Genomic DNA, 12,810 nt, shown 5'->3' with positions numbered 1-12,810 from the left:
GGAACTAAATGAAGTGAACACTCCACAAAGATGAATAAATATATGCTACTTATACACCCATTTACATGTCGATCGTCTAAAGATCCAACCCCAGGAACTTAATCTGTCAAATATATACATCTAGTGAAAGAATTAACTACCCAAATGAAAATAAAAAATGACAACCATAGAAAATAAGTTTATATATATATATATATATATATATATATATATATATATATATATATATACACATACATATACATACCTTTGCCACGATAATTACCCCAAACATCACTGTATGGGAAAAATATAACTACCAACACAACATTTATTTAAATGTTGTGTTGGTAGTTATATAAATATATACACACACACAACTACTGCAAAATGTCAAAATATAAATGAAATTAACTTACCTTCGGATCAATAACATAAGCTACACCTTCAACTCCCTCTAATCTTTCAAGTGCTTTTAGCAGAACTCTCCAGGCACAGGATTTGCCACTCCCACTGGGACCAACCATCATAAGACCATGATGCAATTCAGTAATCTGGTACAACTGAAGAACCTAAAAGAGCAAATTCCAAATTCGATAAAAAACAGAAATACTAAAATTTGGCAAACTGAATCAAAATATGATTTTATACCATGAAAATTTCAGAATTTAGAAAATTAATTAAATTTTGTTGCATGTGTAATAAACGACAGTTATTTTTAGGATGACATACATAATGAAATGAGAAAAGATTAATGGTTGAAAATGTAGATTTTGTTTTTAATGGGTCTTATGAGAACCATCAATGAATGGTGTTAAAATTTACATTAAATATTTTTCTCCATTTGGACAGGATTTCATATGGAAAATAAAATGAAAATTACTTTTTCAACCCATTGTACACCTTGTTCATCTCCTTCGCCATAAGAAAGGAACATCTCTTGACAGACTTTCCGGATCTCTGCTCTGAGAGCAACCATTTTTGCAGGTGTGTAGGATACACCTGGAAAGACATCGGACAAGAGGCTATAAAGCAATGGGATATCTTCAGCCACCAATTTGGGAACCATGGTTTCCATCACACTCTGGATTAAAATCTACACAAAAAAAGAAAAGAAAAAAAAGAAAAAATAATGTATATGTAGTATACAGAATATTCTTACATATTTTTTTTTTTTTGTTATAAATGTATACATATTAGTTTTTCAGTAAACATCATACAAATTGAATAATTTAAAATGCTTGCGCAACTCAATATGGGAAAAGTTCTTAATATTTAACCAAAAATGGTTGAAAAGAAAACGCTAACAATTTTTAAGAAATGAATTTTTACCTCTTGTTCTGGTAGGTTTTCAGCAAGTAATCCATCTTGATCACTACGATCAGCGGCATTTTCTCGTAATCTCATGATACGTTCTCTTTTGACATTTCCTGCACTCACTAAAACACTCTTCAGGGCTCGCAATCCAAAGTCATAATGAGACTGAGGGGATAACTGTTCATCACACAACCTATAAAAAGAAACAAAAACATTAAACATAACCTAAACAAAATGACATTAAAATGATCTAAAAATTGATAAAATTGCATTTATGGATTACATATTAATATTCAACAACTCAAATTTTGCACCAAACTGTTCCGTATTATTGTAGAATTCTTGATTTTCTTATGTTTTTACAAGTCAACACTACTTAGATCATTTAATGATGAAAGTGCTGTTAACATTCTAACATTTTCTTTTTCGTTTACTTTTTTTCAAATTTTTATTTCCAGTGTCTGATGCATTTCTGGCAAGTTTTTTTTTTCTGGCAGTGTTAATTCCATGTCGTATATCTTGACTGTAGATAACCAAGTGAATAGATATGCTTTTTTTTTTTTTTTTTTTTTTTTTAAATCTTATATTTTTTATAAAACTTAGTTTCAAGATGTAATAGTTTTTGGAAAGTTTGTTTGTTTGTTTGTTTTGTTTTACGGCATATCAACCACTTTGGGGTCATTTAATGCCGAAAGGTTCGTTATGTTGTGTTAAATATTGGTTTGTTCTTCTTAAGGTTTTTTTTTTTTTTTTGTGGGGGGGGGGGTCTTTCCTTATATTTTTGAGTATATTTTAGTTTCTTTCAGAAAATTGATAATTTTTTGGGGATCAATCTTGTTTAATATTGTTTTCAGATTTTTTTCTTGGTAATACTTTGTTCGGATTTGTTCAAGGTCAATGCAGTTTGTCAGTATATGGTGTATTGTGTAGGGTTCTTGACACGTTATACAGTTTGGTGTCTCCTCCCCTTTTAGTAGATGTGAGTGGGTGATGTGAGTGTGACCTATTCGCAGTCTGGTCATTACTACCTCTTCCTTTCTTGTTAACTTTTTGGTGTCTCTCGTTCCAATATTTGGTGTTATTTGGAATAGTTTGTTTTTGGTGCATGAGCTCCAGTTTTCTTGCCATTTTCTCTTCAAAAATGTGTTTATTTTAGTCTTTAGGTCTGTATAGGGGATTTTTCCACTTATGTGGTTTTGTTGCAGAGTTTCCTTTGCTGCCTTATCTGCTTGTTCATTCATGTATATGCCGATATGGCTTGGTATCCAGCAAAAGATAATGTTTTTTTTCATGGTTATGGCATCTATTTTGTTTAGCAATTTTGTAATAAGTGGGTTTGTCATTTTTTTTTCTTTTAGAGATATGAGTATTGAAAGTGAGTCAGTAAATATGATATATTTTTGATGGTCATCATTGGTTATTATATTCAGTGCCAAATCTATGGCTGTTGCTTCTGCGCTGAAAATAGAAGATTCGTTTGGGAGCCTTTTCTTTAGTTTTATTTTTTTGTGGATGGCTGCGCATCCTACTTTATCTCCATCTTTTGATCCGTCAGTGTAAATTTGTGTATATTCTTTGTATGTATTCTGGATGATAAGTAGTTCTTCATGGAAGGTTGATGGGTGGGTTTTCGTTTTGGGATATTTATTTAATTTTAATATTATGTGTGGTTGTTTGATCATCCAGGGTGGAGTTTTTGATTTGTTATATTTATGTATTTTTGTAATGTCCATTTGGGCTTCTGTGAGAAGGTTTTTTATCCGGAGGCTGTAGGGCTTGATATCTTCTTTCTTGTTGAAGAGATGTGTGTATTGTGGGTGAAGGGTACATTGATATGCAGGATTTGTTGGACTTGATACCAGCTTTAGGTAATATTGTAGCGCTAACTTCTGTCGTCTTAGAATCAGTGGAGGCTCGTGGGCCTCTATATAGAGGCTTTCTACTGGAGAGGTTCTAAATGCTCCCAAGGCTAATCTTAATCCTTGATGGTGGATTGTATTTAGTTCTTTTATGTAGGACTTCCTTGCTGCTCCATAGATGAAGCATCCATAGTCCATTTTAGATCTGATTAGAGTTTGGTATAATTTTAATAATGTGACTTTGTCTGCACCCCAATCGGTGTGTGCTAGGACTTTGATCAATTGCATTGTCTTTTGGCATTTTGCTTTTAAATATTTTATATGCGGTATAAAGTTCAATTTTTTATCAAATATAATACCTAAATATTTATGTTGGTCGGTAAGTGGGATGTTCTTGTTATCCAGTTTCAGGTTGGGGTCGTGGTGGAATTTTCGTAATTTGCAAAAGTGGATGCATTTAGTTTTTTCCTCTGAGAATGTAAATCCATTTTCTATGGCCCATTTGTTTATTTTATTCAGACAGAGTTGTAGTTTGCGTTCGGCTGTTTGTATATATTTAGATTGGTAGTATATAAGTAGGTCGTCCACGTATAGGGCATTTTCAATTCCTGGGTCTATGTTTTTTATGATATTGTTTATTTTAATGTTGAAGAGGGTGACAGACAGGATACTGCCTTGGGGGACCCCCATTTCTTGATCTTTTTGGACTGAATAAGTGTTGTCCATCCGTACTTGGAAGTTTCTATTTGTTAAGAAATTTCTGATAATTTCTGGCATTCTACCCCTAAGTCCTAGTTCATACAGGTCTTTTTGGATTCCGTATTTCCAAGCGGTGTCATACGCCTTTTGCATGTCAAAAAAAATTGCTATTAGATGTTCTTTTTTTGCAAATGCTTCTCTTATGCGTGTTTCCAGTTTTATTAAGTGATCGGTGGGGCTTCTATTTTTCCTGAAACCCGACTGGCTTTCTGTAATTAGATTTTTGCTTTCCAAGTACCAATTTAATCTTTCGTTAATCATTCTTTCAAAAGTTTTGCACAAACAACTAGTTAGTGCAATGGGTCGGTAGTTTGTTGGGTTTGTATGGTCTTTTTTTGGTTTGGGTATTGGGATTACTGTTGCCTGCTTCCAGTTTTTTGGAATGTTGTTAGTTATCCATATCTCATTGTAAATTTGTAATAAGTAGTCCAGTGATGGTTTTGGTAGTTTTTTGAGGAATTGATAATGGATCTCGTCGGGGCCGACTGCTGTATCGGGAGATTTGTTTATTGCCTCCTCTAGTTCTGCACTGTTGAATAATTGATTGTAGTTTTCTTCATTTTTTGATTTGAAGTTTATTTTTATTTTTTCTTCATTTTTCTTTATAGCTTGGAATTTTTTATTTTGGTTTTTTGATGATGAGTTCATTGAGAATTGTTCTGCTAATTTATTTGCGATATTTTGTTTGTCGGTAATCTTTGTGTTGTCGCATATAAGGTGTTTAATAGGGTTCTTTGTATTTTTTCCTGCTATTTTTCTGACCATCTCCCATACTTTTTTGGGTTTTGTGTTTTGATTAATTTTTGTTACATAATCTTTCCACGAGTTCCGTTTTGATTCTTTGATAGTTTTCCGTGCTTTGGCTTTGCTGTTTTTATAGGTGTCCAAATTTTCTTTCGTTGGACTGTTTTTAAATTTCCTTAGGTTTGCACGTCTGGCTCTTATAGCTTCTTTGCATTCTTTATTGTACCAGGGTTTGTTATATTTTGTAGTAGTGGAACTTTTTGGTATGTTCTCCTCGGCTATTGTGAGTAGGGTGTTGCTGAAATATGTGATGTGTTCTAAGTCAGGATTCGCTTCAGGTATTAATCTGTATTGACATGTATTTTGGAAATTTTCCCAATTTGCCTTTTGTAAATTCCAGCGGGGTGTTTTGTCTTCTGGCTTGGGATTCTCGTTTTCTATTATGATTGGGAAGTGGTCACTTCCGCATGCATCCTTATGTGTTCTCCAGCTATAATCCATGTATATAGTTGGGTCACATAGTGTTATATCGATTGCTGATAGGGTTCCCGTTGGTGGGTGCATATATGTATTCTCTTTGTTGTTGAGTAGGCATAGATCGTTTTGGTTAATTATTTTTTCTATGGTTTGGCCTCTTTTGTTGTTTTTTTTACTGCCCCACCATATATTATGACTATTGAAGTCTCCCAACAGTAGAAAAGGTTTAGGTAGTTGTTTGATTATATTGTTTAATTCAGTTTCGTTTATTGTTTCATTTGGTGGTATATAGAGTGAGCATAGGGTTATTGTTTTGTGTAGTGTTGCAGTTATTGCAACAGCTTGCATATTTGTTTTTAAGTTCACTTTGCTGTGTGGAATGTTTTCGTTTATCAGTATTGATGATCCACCGGTGGCTTTGCATGATAATTTGTTTATGTGGTTGTATATTGAGTAGTGTTTTATGTTAATTTTGTCATTTTCTTTTAAGTGTGTTTCCTGTAGGCAAATTATTGCAGGACATAAGGATTTGATAAGTATTTGCATTTCTTCGATATTAATTTTTAATCCTCTTATGTTCCACTGTAGGATTTTGTTAGTCATGGTTTATATTTTCTTTTGGTTTTGGACTGTTGGTGTTTATGTCTACGTCCATAGTTTCGATGTTAGTTTGGGTGTTTCTTTTGGAAGTGGATGGTCTGTTTCTTGTTTCTGGTGAGAGGCTTTTTTTGGGTTTTGGTCTGGGACTTTTAGATTTACTTTGTCTTGACTGTCTTTTTTGGCTATCAGTTTCAACTAGTTCAAATTTATTTTCATTTTCAATTAATACTAATTCTGTTTTTTGTTTGTCATTTTGTTTTTGGGGGGTAGTTTTTTTGTTGTTCTGTTCTATTTCCATTTTTTCTGTTGTTGTGTGTTTATTTTTAACATCTGTTTTTGTCCTTGTTTGTGACTTGGATCTTTCACGTTTTGATAATTGAGGAGGTTTCATTTCTTTAGGGATTGATTCCTCAATATTGATGGAAGTTTTTCTGATTTCCTTTGTTTCGTTTTCTTTTATACTGGGTTGTTCGTTTCTGACTTTTATTTGGCTGTTGGAGTTTATTTTCAGTTCTGATAAAAAAGATTTTAATTCTTCAAGTATGTTCTTTAGTTCTTTTGCTAGGTTTGCAATTTCTGGAGCAAGGTTTAGTTCATTGTAGTTGTACATTTTGTTTGCTTGTTGGGTTATTGTGGCATATGAGTTTTTGGTGCGATTTGTGACTTCTTTGCGGGCTTCTTGGAAGGTTATATTTTTTTGATATTTGATTGTTATTATTTCCTTCTCTTGATTATATATTTTGCACTGTTTTGAGTGAGAGTGGTGCTCTTCTTGACAGTTTGTGCATTTGGTTTTATTTGGACAGTCTTCTTCATCGTGGTCTGGGTTTTTTTCACTGCAGTTTCCACATGTGAAGAATCTTAGACATTGGTCTTTATTATGTCCAAACTTTTGGCAGTTGTAGCATTGTAAAGGTTTTGGGATGTATTGTTCTATTTTCGTTCTTTCATAACCTATATTGATGGTCTCTGGTATTTGAGGATAATTGAATGTTAATATATAAGTGTTTGTATATATTACCTCTCCTTTTTTTTTAAATGTGATTCTTTTTACATCTGTGACCCCTTGGTTTTTTAGTTCTGTTTTGATTTCTTCTGTTGTGCAGACGGAGATTTCCTGGTTTTTTATGACTCCTTTGGAGTAGTTTAGTGTTTGGTGTGGATAAGCTTTGATGTTTGTTTCATGCAATTTTTGTAGTTGAAGTAGAGTTTTGGCCTGTTTTTTATTTAGTACTTCTACCAATATGGTACCATTCCTTAATTTTTTGACATTTTTAGGTGTTATTTTGCTTGATATTACCTTTTGGATAATGAAGGGTGACATTTTAGTTAACGGTATATTAGACGTTGCTTCTAGCACGATGAATCTTGGAAAGTTTGTATCTTCATTGTCGCTGTCAGAGTCAATTTCTGTGTGTGGTCTCTTGGATTTTTTGGTATTCATAATAATTTTTGAAAAATTCATCAGCCATGCTCCCCACCCTCCTCGGAGCCCCTTATGGGGAAGAACTATGAGGGGGTAAATCCCATTCGCCTCTGTTCTCCAGGGCTACATAGCTGGTATACTCAAACATGGGGAGGTTTCCAAGCATTCACAATATATGGTTATGCCCACCCAAGTATGGGATTTCCCTGTATTTTTATTATTCCTGATGGTTACCTTTTTCCCAGCTTGATTGACCCTTCAGCCATCGCTTATTAATTCAGTTTATTGTTTATGTTGAGTGTTAGTGTGTTTTTGTTTGGATTGTCTGAATTAGTGCTTGTCATGACCAACCGATTGATTGGATCGGGCCTATCCAACCTCCCGTCTAGCCTAGTAAGGGCCAAAGTGGTGTGTTGTAGTATCATGTTATTATTTCCTAGGCATGTTCCACTCAACCACCAGGATCCCGTTCTTAATGCATTACGGGTTGCCACCAACGGTCAACTGGTGGTCCCATTGAAGGATTTTTACCCTCTGCAGGGGGGCAGTTGGTATGTTCTATCGCCCTACCAACTAGGCAAAAAAAAAAAAAAAAAAAAAAAAGGTGAGGAGGTGAAGGAAAAAGAAAACGAGGGAGGGGAGGGGGAGGAGAATGTTGTTTTTGTTTTCGCAGAACATGACTAAGTTTTGCAAAAGGGAATAAAAAAACAAAGACATCTATGTAGGTGCGTTTCATCTCAGGAAGTCAGTAGACAGCCTGATCTGGTAGCACCAGGGTTTTTGGAAAGGACTTTTTAAAATTTATTCATCAGTATTAATGTGGTTTAGACAATCTTACTTTCAAGAAAGAAATATTCCCCCAACATATTGTTGCAAGAATTTCTATCTTCCATTTTTATAAATTTTTACTTCTACCAACTGATCTCTATCAGTTTTCACATTTGTATTAAAAAAGAAAAGCATTTGTAGAAGTTCTTCAGCAGAAGAACCTCATCAAACCATCCATTTTTTCCATTACACTTGTTCTCATGACGTCCAAAGTTTCTCAGGTTTCTATTATTTGAGGTATATTTTAGTCTACAATATTTATAGAATTTATAGAAATATACAAGTTGTTTTTAGTCTACAATATTTATAGAAATATACAAGTTGTTTTTAGTCTACAATATTTATAGAAATATACAAGTTGTTTTTAGTCTACAATATTTATAGAAATATACAAGTTGTTTTTAGTCTACAATATTTATAGAAATATACAAGTTGTTTTTAGTCTACAATATTTATAGAAATATACAAGTTGTTTTTAGTCTACAATATTTATAGAAATATACAAGTTGTTTTTAGTCTACAATATTTATAGAAATATACAAGTTGTTTTTAGTCTACAATATTTATAGAAATATACAAGTTGTTTTTTGTCTACAATATTTATATAAATATACAAGTTGTTTTTAGTCTACAATATTTATATAAATATACAAGTTGTTTTTAGTCTACAATATTTATATAAATATACAAGTTGAGCTATTAAAAAAAAAAAAAAGACTTACTTGAAAAATGGCACAATTTTTTGGGCCAGTTTTTCTGCCATGCGGAATCCCTGAGAATAGAGCATAACCTGAGCGATGAGTTGTCTATCAGGTTTTGTCATAGCCAGACTACGGAAGAGTTTTTTCAAGTTGTCAGGCAGATTGGATCTTCCGGCATAACCAGGATTCATGGTGATGAAAATGGCCATGTCGGGATTAACTTTTACTTGTTTGCCAATCAATTCAACACATAACTGGGTATCTAAAAAAAATTGTTTAAAATTTCAAATGACTTCATTCAAATTTAAAAATCACTTAATATTAATAAATTCAGACTTGATAAAATACAGTTTTCAAATGGAGGCGCAATGTATGAACTATCAGGACTAATTTCTTCAGTTATTGAAAACTAGTAGAAATGCCAATATTGCAAAACATTAACATCTCTTGTATTTAATTTTATGCATCTTTAAATTTGAAATGGATAAAGGATTGTTTTCTTTAACTTTACATCTATCTATGAAAAGTTAATTTAAATTCCAATGTTTATCCATTATGCATTTGAAAGAGGTTAATGGCTGTTTAAATTGTTATTTGGAATATTCTCAAAGACTTTCAATATCTTTTCTCATTTCATAACCACTCTTTATAAATGGAAATAACTTCCTTTCAAAGGTGAAAGTCAAGAATTCATTTTTAGTTCTAAAATTATTTAAAAAACAAATTGTTTACAGAAACAAATTGTCATAAGTGAACCATACTTTAATTTTCTCTGAAGAAATTAATTTAAAATAGCACAAAGATGAACATTTTGTAATTCCTCATCACTTTAACCCCATCTAAAATTTTGAATTAAAAGCAATAAAATACATTAGAGTAATTACATTCACCAACTTTATCAACCACTTACAAATAGAAAATGTTTTTGCAAATAAATACTTTAACATTATGAGTCTACAATAACAAACATGCAAAAGTTAGAAATACATTGGAAATTTGAAATGAGTAAGTGAGTGTGTTTATTTAACAGCATTTCAACCTCTAAGGGTCATTTAATGCCAAAAAAGTTTTGTTGATGTAACAGGTTTTCAGTTTCTTGTAAAAATATTTTAAGTTTCTTAAAAAGTTTATCTTTTGAAGCAAGATACTTTAGGTTTTCTGAAAAATTATTTTAGTTGTAAGAGGTTTGTTTTTCTAAAATGAATTATACTTGTTTACTTTATAGGAGTTTGAATACATTTGTTTCTTTTAAATAGTTTGATTTGTTGGGGTTCCACTTCTTGGGACACTTTTCTAATGTTTGTTGTTTTAAAATATTTCTTCTGAGTGTGTTTGTGTTTTCTACATTCTGTCAGTAGATGTTTAATTGTTAGTTGTTGGTTGCAGAGTGTGCAATTTGGTGTTTCCTCGGCTTTGATTAGGTAGGAATAAGTTAATTTTGTATGTCCAATTCATATTCGGTTTAGTACAATTTCTTCTCCCTTTAAAAATTTTTTGTTTTTAATTATTGGTTGATGCTCATGCAATTTGTTTGCAGTGCATTTGTTCCATTCCTCTTGCCACTTGTTTTCTATATATTCGTTGATTTTTTTTTTTTTTTTAGGTCTGTGTGTGGTATTTTAATTTTTTTCATTTGGTTGTTTGTGTCTTCTTTAGCCAGTTTGTCTGCCTTTTCATTTCCTGGGATGCCGACATGGCTTGGTATCCAGGCTATTATAATTTTTTTATTGTTTTTTTCGATTATTTCGTTGTATTCTTGTATAATTTCTGTGATAAAAGGGCGTTTAGATTTTACTTCAAGGGCCATGATACAGGATAGGGAGTGTGTATATATTATGGCTTTTTGTTCGTTGATGTTTTTGATGTGTTTGAGAGCTATTTTGATGACCTGCAGTTCGGCTGTATATATTGAAGCCTTGTTGGGCAATCATATTTGATATTGATTTTGTCCATCTGTGCATGCTGCACTTGTTCCATTTATAATTTTAGACCCATCGGTGTATATTTCTATGTATTCTGCGTATTTTTCTCTTAGTTCTCCGAAGTTGATTCTGTTTGTTATATTATTTGTAATGTTTTTCTTGTAAGCAGTAAGTGTTAGGAATATAGGTTTCTAGTCGAATAAGTTGGTCGTTAGTACCTTGATTTTGTCTAAATCCGCTTTGGTGTGTAGAGATGAGGTTATATTTTTCTAAATGCCACATTAGTCTTGTATTGACCTCCTTTCTGTTGTCTTGCATATACAGCTTGTTAGGGCGATGGGACGATAATTGCTAGGGTTGGAATGATCTTTTCCTGTTTTAGGAATTGGGATGATATTGGATTCGAGCCAGTGTTTTGGAAAATTGTTAGTCCACCATATTTTGTTAATTATCTGTAAGAGAATGTTGAGAGATGTGTCTGGCATGTGTTTTAGAAATTGATAGTGGATGTCGTCTGGACCGATAGCTGTATCTTTACTTTTATGAATTGCATTTTTTAGTTCTGTTATAGTGAAAGATGTTATAGTATTCTTTGTTATTGGATGTGAAGTTAGTTTTTCTTTTCTGCGTTGTTTTTATATTTTTGGAATTTGAGGGAGTAGTGGTTGGAGGAGGAGTTTTGGCTGAATTCATTTGCGATTATGTTTGCTATTTCTTTTTTGTCTATAATTTGTCTACCATTTGGTGTACTTATATTATTTATTGGTGTTTTTTTCCAGTTATTTTTCTTATTTCCCATGTTTTTTTTTTGATGGTGTGGTGTTGTTCAATTTGGAAATATAGTTTTACTAGGTTTCTTTTTTGCTTTTTTTATAGTATAGTGCGCTTGTAGGTATTTTTGGAGGTTGGGTTTTGTAGCCACGTTTTCCACATATTTTCTGTCCTTTGCATGTTTCTCCGTTATGTCCATATTTATGACACTTGAAACATCTCAGAGGAGCTGGTATATATTGTTCTACTTTTTCTATTGTATATCCGATTTTTATTTCTTTGGGAATTTTTGGTGTATTGAATGTTAGTACGTAGGTTTTTGTAGGCATGGTTTGACCATTCCTTTTTATGGTTTGACCATTCCTGATCGATTACTCCCTGTTTTCTTAGGGCATTTTCTATTTCTTCTGCTGTAGCCAAGGTTAATTCATGGCTTTTTATGACACCTTTTGATGTGTTTAATCTTTCATGGGCAAAACTTTTGCATTTATAGATGTGGAATTTTTCCATCTCTTTAGTTTTTTGCGTCTTTATAGTTGTCTACTGTGACAAGTAGATTGCCATTTTTCATTTTTTGGGCTGTTTTTGGGTTGCTGTTTTGAGACAGAATTTTTTCAATTAAGAATGGAGACAGATCGCTGATCTTTTTTCCTTCTAAGGTTTCGAGTACTATGAATCTTGAGTATTTTTCTTTATCAATTATTTCATAGTTATATTCTTGCTCACTGTCTGAGCTGGTTATGTCAGAGTGGGTTCTTTTCGATTTTGTTTTATTTTTTTGGTTTCTGGATTTTTTGTTTGGGTTTATTATATCCATGGAAGTTTGTTTAGATTTTCATCTCTTTTGCTCACCACCCTCCTCGGAGTCCGAAACTGGGAGATGTTGGGGGGAAACCCATTCGCCCATTCATCCCAGGGATACAAAAAAGGTATACTCAATTGGTTGAGTTTGTTCCATCATTTCCTGTTTCCTCCTTTAGTTTCTTCTTTCCTAGTTTGATAGAAACATTGGTTAGGGAGCAGTTGTGTGGTTTTATCTCAATTGATTGACCCTTGCCATCGCCTTCTAACACTTACCTGGTTTATCTTTGTTTGTAGTAATAAGATGCTGTATTATCTTTAGATTAAATTTATTATTTTTTTTTTTTTAAATGTCATAATTGAAATTTTCAGTGTAAGTGTTAGGGCTTGACATGACTAGCCGATTAATCGGATCGGGCCTCTCTGACCACCCGTCTAGCCTAGTACAAGGCCAAAGTGGAGTGTTGCAACTGATACCTTTATTTTCCCTAGGCAGGATCCTTTATTTTCAGCCACCAGGATCCTTTTTCTAGGTATCATGGGTTGCCACCCATGGCCAACAGGTAGCCCCATTGAGGGACTTATACCCTCTGCAGGGGGGAGGGGGGAAGGCGGCATATTCTAAT

At 33.0% G+C, this 12,810-nt stretch overlaps 1 protein-coding gene across 1 annotated transcript in view; it reads right to left on the bottom strand.

The window, feature by feature from the left end:
• The window catches only part of LOC145293806 (cytoplasmic dynein 1 heavy chain 1-like), a 200,546-nt gene that overhangs the window by 105,917 nt on the left and 81,819 nt on the right, over positions 1 to 12,810 (bottom strand). The window contains exons 40-43 of the mRNA XM_080140385.1: positions 8,712 to 8,952; positions 1,312 to 1,489; positions 863 to 1,075; positions 399 to 551 (exon numbers count right to left, since the gene is read on the bottom strand). Coding sequence (XP_079996511.1) covers positions 399 to 551; positions 863 to 1,075; positions 1,312 to 1,489; positions 8,712 to 8,952 — 785 coding nt within the window. The remainder of the gene's footprint in view (positions 1 to 398; positions 552 to 862; positions 1,076 to 1,311; positions 1,490 to 8,711; positions 8,953 to 12,810) is intronic.

Source organism: Euprymna scolopes, chromosome 15 (assembly GCF_053919585.1).
Source record: "Euprymna scolopes isolate OS-2025 chromosome 15, ASM5391958v1, whole genome shotgun sequence".
Classification (NCBI taxonomy): domain Eukaryota; kingdom Metazoa; phylum Mollusca; class Cephalopoda; order Sepiida; family Sepiolidae; genus Euprymna; species Euprymna scolopes.
This window is presented reverse-complemented; position numbering and strand designations above follow the sequence as displayed.